Genomic DNA, 16,133 nt, shown 5'->3' with positions numbered 1-16,133 from the left:
GCACACTAAATGATCTGTCACAAATCACACCGTAATGAATGTGGTCCGCAGACGGTCGGGGGGGTCCAAAGCGAAACTATAAATTATACGCGATTCCTCCTTCAACAAACCTGCGACCGCGCGACCGCGAGGCCACCGACGAGACTTTCGGGCCGGCAACCACTCGGGTTGCCGCGTTTTGATCGTTGCGCGATGCACTTTAATTGAGTTCTGGTCTGGGTTGGGTTCTCGGAGTGCCCGGTGGGGTAAGGACCCGGCCGGGCCGGCCCTTGCGCCAGTCCCGGGCCAGTGCCCGTGTGGCCCGTTAAGCTGGCTGGCGGGGTGCATGATACTGTTACTAATTAAGCCATTTGTTGCCATTTTATAAATATCTCGTCACAGGCTCCCGGCCACCGGGGCTTGGCCGGCGGGCGGGCGAGCGGGTCGGACCGAAAGCGTGATCCACAAAAAAGGGAAAACCGAACCATTCAGCGCGCGCGATATACGCAAACTACCGGCCGGCACCTGTTCGCTGTTCCGGCTCACTACACCCAAATGGAACCCTTTGAGGCGTTAAAATTTGACGACAAAACCCCCCGCCACACACACACGCACACAATATGTCCCAACTTCCCGGTCGTGACCACGCACGGTGGCCCATGGAGTGTTCTGGGCTCGGATTGAAGTCTGCGCCTTTTTAAATTACCTTTTTGTCGTCGTTGTCATAACCCCAATCCAGTGGGCCTTTCGGTCAATAAATTTGTAAACCCGCTGGACGGAAATTTACACCTCCATTCGGCGCATAGATCAGTCAGAGTCCAGAGGGATTTGTGGCGTAAATCACGCCAGCTAGCGCCGCCACCGGCATTCGATCGTTTGCCGATGAAGTATGTGACGATCGGCAGCTCGCCGCCACCGCCACCGAAATGGGTTTATTTTTGGTTCAACACCATAATTAACGCCGAATTTACTGTCTCAATGGCCACCATTGCCGCCGGTGCCGGTTCTAGGCGCACAATTTGATCGACGCGTCTCTGACCGCAACCCGTTGAGCTGTCGCTAAAGTTGGAGCCGAAGACGGATTCACGTTAAATTGGTTTGATGCATTGGTCGCACCAAAAACCCGGCCACAGCCCTTTCATCTTGGCGCGCAGAGCAATGTCTCAAAATGATGTGCATCGAGCCGCCGCCGCAGCGCGAGCTGGTGATGATTTACGCGGCGGAAAGTACCGCACACTAGGAAGTGTGTGAATTTGGTGCGATCCTCGAACGATCCTGTGGGGCACAGGTCAGGGCACTTTAGGGCGATGCACACTTGCATGCATTCTGCAGGAGAATGATTAATTTATTGGCCGCCGGGCACGCCGCACCTGAGCCGGGACAATTGTGCCGTAAATCAGGCTTTTCCGGGCGCCATCGCTGTTGGACTAGGATGACTAGGCGCTCGGCGCTCTTGGCTCGGAGGATATATCTCGATCAAATCGAAGGCTATCGAATTGAAATCATTTCAAGACACGAGTGGTAGTCATGACGGATCCATCGATAGTGTGCCCCGGAATGCTAGCACCCGGCCCGGCAATGATCTATCCCCCACGCCACGGGCCGGGACCAGGGGCTAGCGTGTGATCCGAAAGGTTAGCCTCCCGCTAAGTGGCGACCGACAGTGTAATGATAGCCTTCGATCGCCCAGCATACAAACGCCCGATAATCGATTGCCGGGACCGATCGTCGCGTGATCGATGAGATTCGCAGCCTGACGCCAGTTCGACATGGCAGGTCCATCTGGGTCGGTGACGAAGCACCACCCGCGGATGGAAGCGAAATAATTGATACCGAAAGTCATGCTCGTGGGGTTCGAAGTGGGTTCGCTGCAAAGTATCACTCCTCTTCCTAGCGGGCAGACTCTTGACAGTGGCCGTTCGCGCCGGTGGCCGTGCGTCACCTCGGCCCCCGTTCCTCCACACGTGGTGCTCCGGCGAGTCACCTTGCGTAACGCTATTAATAATTCCACTTCCATGCATCACATTTGGCACGCTTTTGATGCACTCCCACGTCACTTGAACCGTCGGAACACACACACACGTGTGTGTGTGTTTGTATCCCGCCCACCCTTTGGGGTATTGCGCAGATGCAGATGAAGCGGACTTAGTTGGGAAGGCGGTCGCGATCGCCCCCTGTGTGATGTGATCGATCTCTTTTATGCTAATTTCTGGCACGATCCGTGCCGACGCCAAGTGCGGGATAGATGAAAAGGTTTACGGGCGGCGGTGTAGCGTTTTCCAGAGTTACCAAACGACGTACGGTGCGTGTCACCGATTTTCTGTGAAAGATCTGGATCACCGCTGATATCCTTAAGGGAAAAAAACAAATACTAATCTAAGGACTATCTACTGCAAAATCCTCAGCGGTCCCCACAGCGTTCGGAAAAATCGGGTTCGCATTGCGGCACACATAATTAAAAACAAAGAAACGCGCCGATTGCCGGTGAGCAAAACGTGGCTTTCGCAACCAAAGTGTACGCCTTCGGACGACGGCGACCGAGGCGTGTAGCGTTTTAAACTTTATTTGTATTCCAAACAGCCGACAGTTTGAGCGTAAATCACTTTGATCCCCTGCGAAAACGCTCAGCGGAACCACGCCTCGCGCCGGATGACTCACGTCCCATTACCGAAAGCAAGTGACAGCTGTCAAACAGCGAGTAAAAATTGGATACGCGCGAATCAACAACAAACTCTGCGCCACGCGCTCTTCGGGTCCATTTTCGATCGACCCGCCGTGGCCACGGCCGGGTTGGCGACGAGCGGAGCCCCTTCCCCTGAGGCTAAGGGCGTGAAAGCAATAGGCGCGGTTCGTAGGAAAGCAAAAACACCGGCCACCCCACGTGATTACGGCTCATCGTCGTTGCGCAGTAGTAGTATGCTTCTTCGGCGGGGTATTAATTAATCAACACTGGTGGCGGCGGCAGACGGTGAGTCGGAGAGGACCTTCAAGAACCGGAGCCACATCCCGACGCCAGACGCCTGAGAGGCACGCACCTCGGAGCTCCACAAAGCGCTCCATTATGCACGTGCTCCGCGGCCGCCCAACGCCCGTCTGGGCGGCTCATGTTTGATGATTTGATTTCACAGTTGGTGCCCGTGTTTGTTTAGTGTGCGAGCGATGCTGTGCGGTGCATTGCGCGCCCAGTGCCGGGGCCAGACCTAAACACGGCGCACCGCGCATTAGATTGGTTTGCGCGAAGGGACGTCGCCGCGAAACCGCAATAGACCGGGGCTCCCCCGGGGGCCAAGGAATTTGGTTGAATCAATATTTAGCACGCTTCGGCGGGATAAAACACACGGTGCGTGCGTGCGTGCCTGCGTCGGGCGACAGAAATGGACAAATTTGGACCCTCTTCTTGGCACACACTCACTCTTGGACCCCTTGGTACTCGAGCCTCGGTGAAGCAAGCCCAGCTTTCGGTTGTGCAAGGCCCGAACTACCTAAACAATGGCCCACTGTGACACAGGTTGAGGTTTGGACGTTGATGCGGTCAAATATGGCGTCGTAATGCTTACTTCATCAACCGGCAATCGCCTGATGGAAATTCAACAACACTCCGTTATTTTGCTGCTCCCGCTGGGTGTACCGCGCAATGGACCGATTTGGGGCCATTTCCATGATCTTGCAAGTCGGTGATTTTCTTCGGTTCGGGAAGTCGAATCGGCCGCGAAAGAGGTATGTTTGTTGTTCTTCATTAAGGGAGCTCTTGTAGAAGATTCGGAAGACACAATTTTGGGGCCCCTGGCCACCTCGGTATGCTGGCTAACGAAGGTTAATCTGGGGTGCACGAACCATCTGCTGGAAGGGTTTATTTGTTCTGTCACATGCGGACTATGTTTATCTTTTCTTGATGAACGAACATTTCACGCCAAGCACTGGTAGAAGTTCCTCTGCCAGTGTCCTGCAACACGCTGCGGTGAAGCACCAGAATGTTCTTTACCCGTGACAAGCCGGTTATTAAAAGCTGCTCAGCATTTTGTCTTTTACTGATCGGAAACCAATAACGTCATTCAGCAGATGACGCCAAGCTTAGCCTATGACGAAAAAGTGTGGTCCCGTATTCATCCCACGTCTGAACACGTTCCAAGAAACGACGACGATCCAGTTCTAAGCCGCAGACCGTTCGAGAAACCTTCCGAAACCGAATCCCTAAGTGCCAAATTAGGCTGAAGAGGGCTTGTGCGGCCACTGGCGATGGCGGGTTGGGCAAACTCGTCTCTATTTCGTAACTTAATGTACATATTCCCCACCGCGGGCAGTTGGGCTGTCGATAGAGGCTTATGGCAGCGAAATCGTTACCCGGTGACATCAGACGGAGTCGGTGACGACTGATCAGCGTCTTTTTTCGTATCATTATTTCACACCTGTGCCCCTGGTTCACTCGTTTTTTTTTGGCTAGACGCGAGGAAACCTTCGCCTAATGCAAATAAACACGCTGCAAGCCGTAATAGATTTGCATTATTTATGCTGGCATTGGCGTATGTGGACTTACCACTCGATTTTAGTTAATTGTGAACCTGAACCTGATTAAATCTGACCAAATTGTGAACGGTTTTGTTTTACAAATGTGGCCAAAATGTGGGGAAATCGCAAACAACTTCGGATTGTTTCCACAATTAATTAATTAATTAATTAATTAATTTCCACAGAGAAGCAATAGGAAAACCATTGACTCGCCGAAACCGTTGGTGGAAACATTCAAATGAGTCATTGCGAAAGCAACCAACAGGTGGCGCGCTAACTTCAAAGAATAAGAAGGAAAAAGAAGCGAAACGTCAAATTCAAATTTGTTTGTTTACATGTTTCTGCTCCGAAATTTCGTTCAATTAAAATTTCATTCAGGTCGAAATGTTTACTTTCTAGGTTCGAACAATAAACCCGTATGACGACAATGGTGGTCCTGCGTTAGAGATTGTGGGTTACAACATTTATACGGCATATTCCGCTCCGGCCACACGCTCGTCGGTGATCCAGTTTATCAGCCAAACCCTTCCCTCCTGGTCGAACGAAATGAGCGTTGAACAACCCCAAACCGATGCCCCCAATCACGTCGGGAAACGGCGAGTGCCACGGTCCAGGCGAGCAGCGGTGGCCACAACACAACGGTTACCGGATCGAGTGCGATGGTCGGGTCGTGATTTTCTATACTAATTCCCGATTAAAATCGGTACCGGAGGCTGGCGGCCAATATGTTGCCCACCGAATCGCAGCTTCATAACAAACTTCCCGAGCTAGCGTACGGGATCATCTATGATCGACCGGCGGTGCGCGAGTGGATCAAGTCAACTTTTATTTACGTTCGAGCCTCGGCCAATCCGTCGCATTATCAGCTATCCCGCGGGCGCAATGTGGACGAACAAATCGAAGAACTGTGCCAGAGCACGTTGGAGTCACTGCAAACTAGCGGGTTGATCGTGGCTCGACGCCCGGACGTCTTACAACCGTCCGGATGCGGCAAGCTGATGGCCCACAACCATATGTCCGCAACCATATGTCCTGACGGGACGCGAGACGCTGCAGGAAATGTTGTCCCTCGTGTGCAGGGCGGACGAGTTCAGCTCTTTTAAATGTCGCAGGAACGAAAAGCGAATCCTTAACTGGCTCAACGCCACGGAATCGTCTTCGGTCCAGGATGGTTCCGTTGGCGCCGGAATGAGGTTTCGCTGGCCAGGGCGCATCAGTACCACCGGCACCAAGGTGTACTACTTGGTACAGGCCTTGTTCGGCTGTCTGCCAATGGCCAATGATACGATGGACGTGAGCTTTGTGAGTGCACGCTCTGCTCTCGGAACTTCTGATAGAAGCTGGTCCCTTCCGGACGGATCATTGTGTCTCCCAACTGCCATGAAGCTTGCTGAAGATTCGAATATGACCGCTGTTATAGACGGAAACAATTCTTCCTCTTGCGAAGCACTTGAAACAATCCAAAAACTGCCCGTCCTAAAATCGATCTTGAAAAAACATTTCCTCCTTTTGTAGCACCACGAACGAATCCTCAGGCTCAAGAGCCTACCGTCTTGGCATGTGTCGACCCAGTAAGGAACTTGAATCAGCGAATAGAATACCGATAATAGAATATTCGATGAGGATGAATTAAAATGTATTTTGCGCAAAGCCGTTGACTACGATACGGATTTCGAATGCTCCGGCAGCAAAGAAATTTTGAAGGTTAATGCGATGGAATCGTACCTCCCAACATCCTCTAGCTCCCGCCCAGGTTCGGAGTCGGACTTGACTTGGAGTCCTTCTGCAAAGCGAACGAAAAAGATCTTTGACCTCGGATCAGCTGAAGACGTTATTTGCTACGACTGACGGCGGGGAAATTTGTGACTGCAGCGTTTGTGAGATATTAGGAAATTTAATAGCATTACAACGACGATGGTCTCTCCATAAGGGAATTAGTCAAAAGAAACTTTCAAGGCTCCTGTACTTCCATTGGCTTCTCACTAAATGCTTTCCTATTCCAATTTCGTCTACAAGAAACAAGTTTTGATAATTGGCGCACTCAAACGACTTCATTATGCAGCGGGTTTAAACTGCGCTCCGCAACGTCGTCGTTCAATCATGAAACCGGTTCAAAATCATCGGTGCACCAGGTCGATCCAAAAACTTGCCAGAATAGTCGCGGATGAGGAAATAAACTTAGAAAACAGGTTTTCTAGCAAACTATCAAAAACATCCACTTTATTGATATGCGCCAATGCGGCAATGTTTGTATGTTACCGGGTATTCTTAGGTTTTAGAAATGCTTACAATATTTCGGAAATATGCGAAAAGGTAGGCGCCTCGAACGTACGGTGTACCTGATTCGTCCCCCAATTGAAATGCTTACGCTCGCCTGTTTCATCGCGTAGAAATTCCTTTCACAATCGTTCCGCCTTCGTAACGCTATCCCTGTCATGGCCAGCGTTCGATTGTACCACAAATTGCCTACAGACTAGCTTTCTTCGTCCCTTCCCAAAACACGCTAATAATAGTTTGAAATAGCCCTCTGGCTTATGGTTCTACACGCAGCCACTGCAGCTCGTCAGTGAAGAGATAGCAGAGTCGAAAGGGTATATACGATTACTAATGGGTAGCTAGTAGCTTCTATCATGCTTGATAATATACGACTGTCTTGTTTCAATGTTTTAGCAAAAAGCCAAATGGACCATCGGTTTGCGGAGCTATCGTGGAAGCGTGCGTCCTAATGGCGCTTCCCGCTCTATCATCGAAAGGTAATATGTGTTATCGTTCGTTCGTTCTATCGCAAAATGATTCGTTTTCTAACGAGCGTGTCTTTTGGCAATCACCGATCGTTGCTCATTGGCCGAATGCCGCTCTGGTGTCGATTGTAGAGTTGTGAGTCGGTCTATGTTTCGAGCAAAAACGCAAAACGCACTAAACGCTATCGCTCCTTCTCCATCGGTGGCTGCCTATCGCAGCTTTTCTCTTAACCACTCCTCGGTCATATCGTCCAGTTCGCGGATTTCGTAGTAGCGCGTGAGGTCCGCCTCGCGTTGCAAGGCCATACGGGTTTTCGCGTACAGCATGCACAGTTCCATCTGACTGTCGCGCGGTGTGTAGAAAATAAAGCACATCGGGTACGATATCCGGGAATCGTCGTGCACCATCTTGTAGCTGTAGATAATGTATCGCGGCTGGTGGCTCGGGAGTTGCTCCTGTAGATCCTCGATCGCTATGTCATCCAATAGATCGTCCACGGTCACAATTTGCTTTTCACGATCGATTTTCACTGCAATAAGGTGGATGAGAATCGATCAGTCCTTATGTTCAGCGGAACCACAATTATCGAACCCGCCCCCTTGGACGGTACGCCCCACAGCCGCGATTATGATTTACGCGCAATGCACAGATACTTACGAATCAAGGCGGTGTTCGATGCGTTGCGGCGGAATCGAAATTTGCTGATTTCCTCCTTCGCCTCCAGGCTTATATCACAGATCTGTGCCTCGGTCTTCGGAAAGGAAACGGATGATTAAGCTCAATTATGCCTCCAGCAAAGTAGCGTTTTGTTTGCACCGACCATTGGTGCGTAGCGTCGCTTTTCTGTACCTACCATGTTTCGAGCCGACGGTGCACACGTGAAATTACGAATCTCGATTCCTGTTACCTCAGATGTTGGCCACTCGTAGTTTTTGGCACTGCACTTTCCCGGCCACGATTCGAAAACGAATTATTCGCTGATAGCCAAAAACAGTCAATGAATCACCGCGCAAAGATGATAATAATGCTTCTGGAACAAGAAAGAGTCTGGCGGTCTGTTGATTAGGAGGGCGTCTCTTTTCCTCCTTCTCCTCATCTAACATGACCGACGCCCAGCTGTCAGTTTGCAAGTGTGAGTGCCTTCGATTTGTTTACGTCATCACTTTGACAGCTCGATTTGACATTTTGATTCGTGCCATTCGTGATTTTTTTGGGTGTCTCAGTCGCTGCGAAAGCGATCGTCCGAAATAAAGATTTGATTGTGATCAGCACAGCTCTGATGGAAGATGGACCTTGAGCAGATACACCACGAAGCCCGGCAGGCCGCCCTGAACGAGGTGAAAAACATGTTCCAGCGCTCGAACCAGATGGAAAAGGTGGACCAGTACCGACGGCGCACCTACCGCAAGAACCTTTCCATGGACGCCCAGCTGAAGACGTGCATGCAGAACCAAACGGACGATTTTAAGATCGGCGTGAAGAAGCTGCAGAATGCGCTCGGCCAGATCAAGGAGATCGGTGATCGGATGAAGAGCGCGTTTGCGATGCTGGCCGATGTGCCGCCGATTTACGACACGCTCGAGAGCGTTCGGGACGAGAACGCCAAACATTCGCAGTACATGACGGCCATGGAAAACCTGAAGCACATTTTCACCGTCCAATCGAGCGTGGACAAGGCGATGGGGTGGATCGAAGAAGATAAACTGCTGCACGCCCACCAGTGCTTGTCGGATTTGGAGAACTCGCGCGATGACTTGCTGTACGAGCTGCACAAGCTTCCGAAGCAGAACGCGCACGATAAAATTACACTCAAGCGGTACTTTGAAAAGGTAGAAACGGTTTCGTTGACGCTGGAGAAGAAAATTCGGCTAGTGCTGCAGCGTACGCTAAACACCGTCCGCAAGGAACCGACGGTCATTGTGACAGCGTTGCGCATTATCGAGCGAGAGGAAAAGGCGGATGCCTTTGCTTTGCAGCAGCAGAAAAACACGGGCTTCATTGCGCCCGGACGCCCGAAACGGTGGCGCCAGAAGGCGCTCGAGGTATTGAACGAGGCGGTTGTGCAGCGGATCGAAGGATCCAAGCTAGAGGAACGGTCCGACAACAAGATGTGGCTGGTACGTGACCTGGAACTGACGCGACAGTTCATACTGGAAGACTTGCGCGTGGTCAAATCACTGTGCGTCCCGTGCTTTCCGCCACACTACAACATTGTGAACGAGTACGTGAAAATGTACCACAATGCGATGTCTAAATACGTAAGTCCCTTTGTGAATAGTAACCGAACCTGCAGTTCATGTTGAATTCTTTCGTTACTAGCTGGAAGAGTTGATTCAGACCGGGCTGGAAGGTAACGAGTATGTGACGATCCTGGCGTGGATCATGAACACGTATCCGGGGCGGGAGCTCATGCAGCACCCGGACCTTCTGATCGATCTGTCCGACTGTGGGCCGCTGGTGAGCAAGGAGCGCTTGCAGGAAATGGAAACGGCTTACTTGCGCACGATGGAACGCAACTACCAGGAGTGGATGACGAAAACGCTCGAAACGGAGAAAGCCGACTGGATCAACGGGGTCGAGGTCGAGTGTGCCGATCAGTACTACCACACGGCCGCGCCGATGATCATCTACCAGATGATCGATCAAAACCTGCAGGTCACCAACACGACCCACTCCGACCTAACGTTCAACGCGCTCATCCTGAGCATTCAGCAGATGGCCCGCTACGGGCACAACTACCGGGCCGCCATCATCGAGTACAAGGAGCGGCACTTCCGCGACCGCAGCCAGGCTCCCTTCTTCACGCAGTACATCATCACGATCGTGAACAACTGCCAGCAGATGATCGAGATTGCGCAGCAGCTGAAGCAGCGTTACTGGCCAAAGTCGAAAACGCAGCACTACGAAGAGTTTGAAAAGTTGGTCAAAACCTACCAAACACTGCGCGACGAAACCGGTCTCGTGCTGCTCGAAGAAGCGTTCCTCGATCTGGACGGACACTTTAATGAGCTGTTCACGGTCAAGTGGATCGCGGCCAGCTCGGTCTCGGTGGACACGATATGCGTGACGCTGGAGGACTACTTTCAGGACTACAACCATTTGCGGACGGCCAACTTTGAGTACGTTATCGGGGAGGCTCAGAAGCTCGTCGCGAAACGATACATACGCGCGATGCTGTCGAAGCGGTTGAGCAAAACGCACGCCGAGTGCCAGGTAATGGCGAAAAAGGTCGCCAAAGAAGCGCAACAGATCAAGGCGTTTTTCGAGAAGGTGGCACCGGACGTGGCGAAGAATGATTCGCCGATCAACGTGATCTCTAACTTGGCCACGCTGCTGAACTGTGATGCCGAGATGCTGGTGCTGGATCTGCACTCTTTGCTTTCGTCGTACCCGTCGATCACCGAGGACCACTTGGTGCGGCTGTTCCACATGCGCAGCGACTTCAAGAGCAGCGAAGTGAAGGAGAAGGTACAGGACGCACTGGCATCGCGAAAGTCAACCATCAGCCACGACAAACAGGACGCGATCTTCAAGGAGATTGCGTTCTCCGATAAGCTGTGGTAGAATGTTGCGCGTGGAAGCTTTGTATTATGTTAATAAAATGATAAGATAAAACAATTAAATTGATAGACACAGAATAAGCCAAAACAAAAGGTCAAACATTTGTTTTATTCTAATGATGCACTTACAGCCATTGATGAAGAAAGTGAAAAAGAAAAGTTGCGTGAAAATGCAATAACCGTCAAACTGCTTGATTTAAACATAATTGACATCAACTGACCGTTTTATCGTGCATCTGACAACCTCGTCACCCCCGAGAGCAAAAATAAGGAGGCAAAACGATCAAAACACGCACACAGCAATGAGACAAGAAGTGACAGAAGAGGTTTCATCATTCGCGAGATTTTTCGTTGCTTTTACTTTTCGTTCACCGATTCGCTGCTGCCCCAAAACAATCGTACCAGGTGCGGTGCTAACCGTGTCCCAGAGCCCCGCGATCGTAGTGGTCCCCGGATGGTGGACAAATGGGCGGCCACGAGCGTGTTTAGCCAATTAGCTCCGTCGCGAAAATAGTTCACGTCTTCGTCACCCCGTCGTCGTCGTGCCATCGTCATCAACATCGGCGCCCGTGGTCTTCGCCTGCGCTTCTTCTTCCCGCTCCGTGGGTGCGAAAGGGACACAAGACGTGTAGTACATGCACACCGAGCATTGTGTCACCAGTAGCAACAACAACAACAGCAACAGCAGCAGCAGCAGCAGCAGAAGCAGCAGAAGTGCGCAAAGTAGGCGACGGCCAGCAGAATCAGCTTCCGAAACGTCAACCTAAGCGAGAGCGCCAGAAGCACGGTACACTGTGAACGGATTGCTGGAGGCTTTCTACTCCCCGATCGACGGATCGTCAACAAATCGGAAGCGGAAGAGGTAATCCTCGCCAGCATCACCGAGGAATAATCAGCGGCGACATCCTCGCCACCTGTACCGTTGCCGTGAGTTGGCCGTCGATCGAAGAAGGAAGGTCTTCGTACTGTTTTGCCGCACACCAAAGCCGATATGGTGCAGACCGTGTCGAAGGAGGTGGAAGATGAGGCCAACAGCTACTTCCAGCGGATCTACAACCATCCGCCGCACCCGACGCTCTCGATCGACGAGGTGCTCGATATGCTGCAGCGCTTCAAGGAGTCACCGAATCGGCGCGAAAACGACGTCTACCAGTGCATGCTGCGGAATCTGTTCGAGGAGTACAAGTTCTTCCCGCAGTACCCGGAGAAGGAGCTCCAGACGACGGCCCAGCTGTTCGGTGGCATGGTGGAGCGCAACCTGGTCAGCACGTACGTGGCGCTCGGTCTCGCCCTGCGCTGCGTGCTCGATGCGCTCAAGAAGCCGGAGGGAACGAAAATGTACTACTTTGGCATCACGGCGCTCGATCGGTTCAAGAACAAGCTCAACCTGTACCCGAAGTACTGCGAGTACGTGCACGCGATTCCGCACTTTGCCGAGTTTCCGCCGCACCTGATCGAGTACATAGAGTACGGGTCTCAGGGCCAGGAGCCACCGAACAAAACGCTCGGTCCGGGACCGCTGCCACCGTCGATCACGCAGTTCATGCCGGGTGCTCCGAGTGGGCCCGTGGGCAATCCACTGTACCGCAGCAATTCCGTGTCCGGCACCAGTAACCTCACGCCGGCGGGAGTGACGGCGGCCGTAGCGGCCGCAGTGGCCGCCACTGGCGGAACACCGGGCAAGATGAACTTGGGCGGAGCACAGTTGGGAGGTGGCACCGGTGCTGGAGCCACGGTCGGAGGATCATCCGCCGGTGGTGGTGGAAGTGGCGGAGGACAGCCTCCGCGCGTCAAATCGATCGCCAATGCGACCAACATCGACACGCTGCTGGTGGCGACGCAAGATCGCGAGGAGAAAATCATCGCACCGCCGGACGCGATCCAGGACAAGACGGCGTTCATCTTCAACAATCTCAGCATGGTGAATTTGATGCAAAAGTGCGAGGAAATTAAGGAGATTCTGCAGAAGGACTACTACGCGTGGTTGGCCCAGTACCTGGTGCTGAAGCGGGCCTCGATCGAGGTGAACTTTCACGTGCTGTACTCGAACTTTCTCGATGCACTCAAGATCGCGGAAATCAACCGGCTGGTGACGAAGGAAACGTTCCGCAACATTCGCGTGCTGTTGCGCTCGGACAAGGGCATAGCGAACTTTTCCGACCGCAGCCTGCTGAAGAACCTGGGCCACTGGCTCGGCATGATGACGCTCGGGCGTAACCGGCCGATCTTGCACCTGGACATCGACGTAAAGTCGCTGCTGGTCGAGGCGTACAACAAGGGCCAGCAGGAGCTACTGTACGTGGTTCCGTTCGTGGCCAAGGTGCTGGAATCGTGCGCCAAGAGTAAGGTCTTCAAGCCGCCCAACCCGTGGACGATGTCGATCATGAATCTGCTGGCCGAGCTGCACCAGGAGCCGGACCTGAAGCTGAACCTAAAGTTCGAGATCGAGGTGCTGTGCAAGAATCTCAACATCGACGTGGCCGACCTGAAGCCGGCCATCTACCTGAAGGATCCGGAGCGGGCGCAAAGCATCGAGCATCAGCTGTCGCAACCGAAACCACCGAAGGAGGTGGTGGTGGTGACCCCGATCGCGGCCGGTCCGCAGCAGCAGCTTGCTCTGGCCGGGCCGGGAACGGCATCGATCGGTGGTGGTGGTGGTCCCGTGCCGGGCGTCATTCCTGGTGCCGGTGGCGGCGCCGTGCTAGACGAGCTCGGTGGTGGCGCCCTGGGCGGTGGTCCATCGAGTTCACCGGCCAACCCGGCCGCCGATGGATCGCTCGGCGCTGGCGGTCCGCCCGAGCCACGCTTCCACTACGCCGACATTAACATCTCGTCCAACCTGAGTGGCATTGCGCCGCACATCACGTACTCGCCGAGCGTGGCCCTCGTGCACTCGCAGCCCCACTTGAAGCAGATCGTGAAGGCGGCCCTCGAGCGAACGATCTCCGAGTGGATCACACCGGTCATCGAGCGGAGCGTGAGAATTTCGTCGAAAACGTGCGAACAGATCATCCGCAAAGACTTTGCGCTCGATCCGGACGAGGGCCGGATGCGGCGGTCGGCGCACAACATGAGCCGCAACCTGGCGGCCGGCATGGCGATGATCACGTGCCGCGAGCAGATGCTGCAAACGATCCAGAACAGCGTCAAGACGGGCTTCATGGCGGCCCTGAGCCACCAGCAGAAGGAGGTCGCCGAGGCGGCGGCCAACCAGCTGGCGCTCGACAACATCGAGCTGGTGACGGTGTTCATCCAGAAGACGGCCATCGAAAAGGTGGCCGCCGAGCTGGACAAGCTGCTGGCGCCCGAGTACGAGCTGCGCAAGATTGCCCGCCAGGAGGGCCGCCGGTACTGCGACGCGAGCGTCCTCACGTACCAGGCCGAGCGGATGCCGGAACGGATCCGGTTGAACGTGGGCGGCGTCTCGCCGGCCCAGCTGGCCGTGTACGAAGAGTTTGCCCGCAACATTCCCGGCTTCCTGCCCATCACGGAGCGCGATACGGCCCTGTTTGCGCCCAAGTTGCCGGTACGAGGATGGAATGGGACGGGATAGGATTACGGTTTGCCTAATTTTGTGGTTTTTCGGCGGTTTCTTGTAGGAAGTGGTTCCGAGCATTCCGGATGAGATCGGTAACATGTACGACGAGCTGGCCAGCAAGATGGATGCGTTCATAAAAACGTCACGATTGGTTCAGGTGCTGCAGGTAGGATCGCGTGACCTCTCAGTGGGGGAAGGTTCACTGACCATGGCCTCTTTTTTTAGATGCACACGAGTAACATGGAGCACTTGTTGGACTGTCTGATCATTGCGCACCGCTCGCTGGACAACATTACGGGCTGCACGCTGCTGAACAAAGCGGTCGAGGGGCTGATGGAGGGACTGATCAACATCCCGGATCAGCTGGACCAGATCAAGCTGTACCGTGACATCCACCTGCGCGTGATGCGCCTCATGCAGGACCCCCGGCTGTTTGGGCCGATGTGGACCAACAAGGCCATCACTCGCTACATGCTCGAGTGCCGCGAAGACATCCGCTACAACCTGGAAGCGGTCGACCAGCTGATTTCGTCCAACTTTGTCAACATGCAGCAGTACGACATGATGCTGGTGCAGCTGATGGACAACGGGAACAACTTTATGGCGGTCATGTTCGCGATGCAACTGCTGCAGGCGTACTTTATCGATGAGCGCCACAATTCGGCCATCACGGAGAACGATCTGGTCGGTACGATCGAAATGATGCATCGCTTCACGGCCCACCCGCGGGCTCCCGAGGGCTTGACGCAGCTGATGGAGATGTTGCGCGTGAACCACGATTCGAACACGTTCCTCGTCGATCGACCGATCGCTGGACCGACGTCCTACATTCATGCGGGCGTAGCCCAGGCAAGGGTAAGTGTGGGACCCCGGGGGCGGGTTGTTAGTATGGCTTTCGCTGACCAACCCTTCATTTTCTGTCCCCCCGCTCAGTCGGATGGTGACGATCCGCCCGGGTTCCCCGAGCGGGCCGAGTTTCTGCTCAAGGATTGGTTTGGCATCGCGACGAGCCCGAGCAGCTGCCGTGACCCACTGAAAGGGTTCAGCGTGTTCGTGACCAAGATGAACATGCACGGCATCCTGAAGGGGGACGAACCGTTGACGCGCTTCTTCCGCTTCGCCACGCAGTACTGCATCGAGCTGACCATTCGGACCAACATGGTCGAGCAGGGGTCCAAGTCGAACGTGTTCAAGTTTATCGACGCGTACGTGCGGTTGATCGCGCTGCTGGTGAAACACTCGGGCGAAAGTGGCAACACCAGCACCAAGCTGAATCTGCTCAATAAGGTATGTGGCGTCGAGGGCGCGCGCTTGTAGGGCCTGTATGATGCTAATTGCTTCTCTCTACCCACGCAGATTCTTGGCATCGTCGTCGGCACGCTGCTGCAGGACCAGGAAGCGCGCACGACCGCCTTCCAGCAGGCCGGCTACCATCGCATCTTCATCATGCTGTTCCTCGAGCTGACGGCACACGATCCGGTGCTGGAGAACATCAGCCTCAGCGTAATCACGGCCTTCTGCCACACGTTCCACCTGCTGCGCCCGGCCACCGCACCCGGCTTCTGCTACTCGTGGCTCGAGCTGATCTCGCACCGCGTCTTCATCGGGCGCATCCTGGCGATGATTCCGCAGCAGAAGGGCTGGCCCATGTACTCGCAGCTGCTGATCGATCTGTTCAAGTATCTGGCACCGTTCCTGCGCAATGCCGAGCTGGCCAAGCCGGTCCACCATCTGTACAAGGGCACGCTGCGTGTGCTGCTCGTGTTGCTGCACGATTTCCCGGAGTTCCTGTGCGATTACCACTTTGC

At 53.9% G+C, this 16,133-nt stretch overlaps 3 protein-coding genes across 3 annotated transcripts in view; 2 read left to right on the top strand and 1 right to left on the bottom strand.

Annotated features, from left to right (window-relative positions):
* Nucleotides 1–6,686: 6,686 nt before the first annotated feature.
* Nucleotides 6,687–8,274, bottom strand: LOC128272773 (glia maturation factor beta). The gene is made up of 3 exons (XM_053010645.1): nt 8,081–8,274; nt 7,885–7,978; nt 6,687–7,756 (listed from the first exon to the last, which is right to left on the bottom strand). The coding sequence occupies exons 1-3, from the start codon at nt 8,081–8,083 to the stop codon at nt 7,437–7,439; spliced, it is 417 nt and encodes a 138-aa protein (XP_052866605.1). The 5' UTR covers nt 8,084–8,274; the 3' UTR covers nt 6,687–7,436.
* A 212-nt stretch (nt 8,275–8,486) lies between these two features.
* On the top strand, nt 8,487–10,795 carry LOC128272352 (exocyst complex component 3). The gene is made up of 2 exons (XM_053010143.1): nt 8,487–9,485; nt 9,547–10,795. Exons 1-2 carry the CDS (start codon nt 8,514–8,516, stop codon nt 10,789–10,791), a joined length of 2,217 nt encoding a protein of 738 aa, XP_052866103.1. The 5' UTR covers nt 8,487–8,513; the 3' UTR covers nt 10,792–10,795.
* A 627-nt stretch (nt 10,796–11,422) lies between these two features.
* Nucleotides 11,423–16,133, top strand: part of LOC128270907 (CCR4-NOT transcription complex subunit 1) — an 8,406-nt gene continuing 3,695 nt past the window's right edge. The window contains exons 1-6 of the mRNA XM_053008332.1: nt 11,423–11,438; nt 11,774–14,313; nt 14,387–14,491; nt 14,551–15,180; nt 15,259–15,612; nt 15,682–16,131. Coding sequence (XP_052864292.1) covers nt 11,423–11,438; nt 11,774–14,313; nt 14,387–14,491; nt 14,551–15,180; nt 15,259–15,612; nt 15,682–16,131 — 4,095 coding nt within the window. The remainder of the gene's footprint in view (nt 11,439–11,773; nt 14,314–14,386; nt 14,492–14,550; nt 15,181–15,258; nt 15,613–15,681; nt 16,132–16,133) is intronic.

The sequence above is a fragment of the Anopheles cruzii genome, chromosome 3 (assembly GCF_943734635.1).
Source record: "Anopheles cruzii chromosome 3, idAnoCruzAS_RS32_06, whole genome shotgun sequence".
In the NCBI taxonomy this organism is placed as follows: domain Eukaryota; kingdom Metazoa; phylum Arthropoda; class Insecta; order Diptera; family Culicidae; genus Anopheles; species Anopheles cruzii.
This window is presented reverse-complemented; position numbering and strand designations above follow the sequence as displayed.

Excerpts from the sequence above, each read along its gene's own strand:
- LOC128272773 (XM_053010645.1), bottom strand. Across the intron at positions 7,757-7,884 it reads ATCGAACACCGCCTTGATTC|TGAAAATCGATCGTGAAAAG; the intron begins GTAAGTATCTGT and ends ACCTTATTGCAG.
- LOC128272352 (XM_053010143.1), top strand. The coding sequence starts at position 8,514 with ATGGACCTTGAGCAGATACACCACGAAGCCCGGCAGGCCGCCCTGAAC. Across the intron at positions 9,486-9,546 it reads ACAATGCGATGTCTAAATAC|CTGGAAGAGTTGATTCAGAC; the intron begins GTAAGTCCCTTT and ends TTTCGTTACTAG.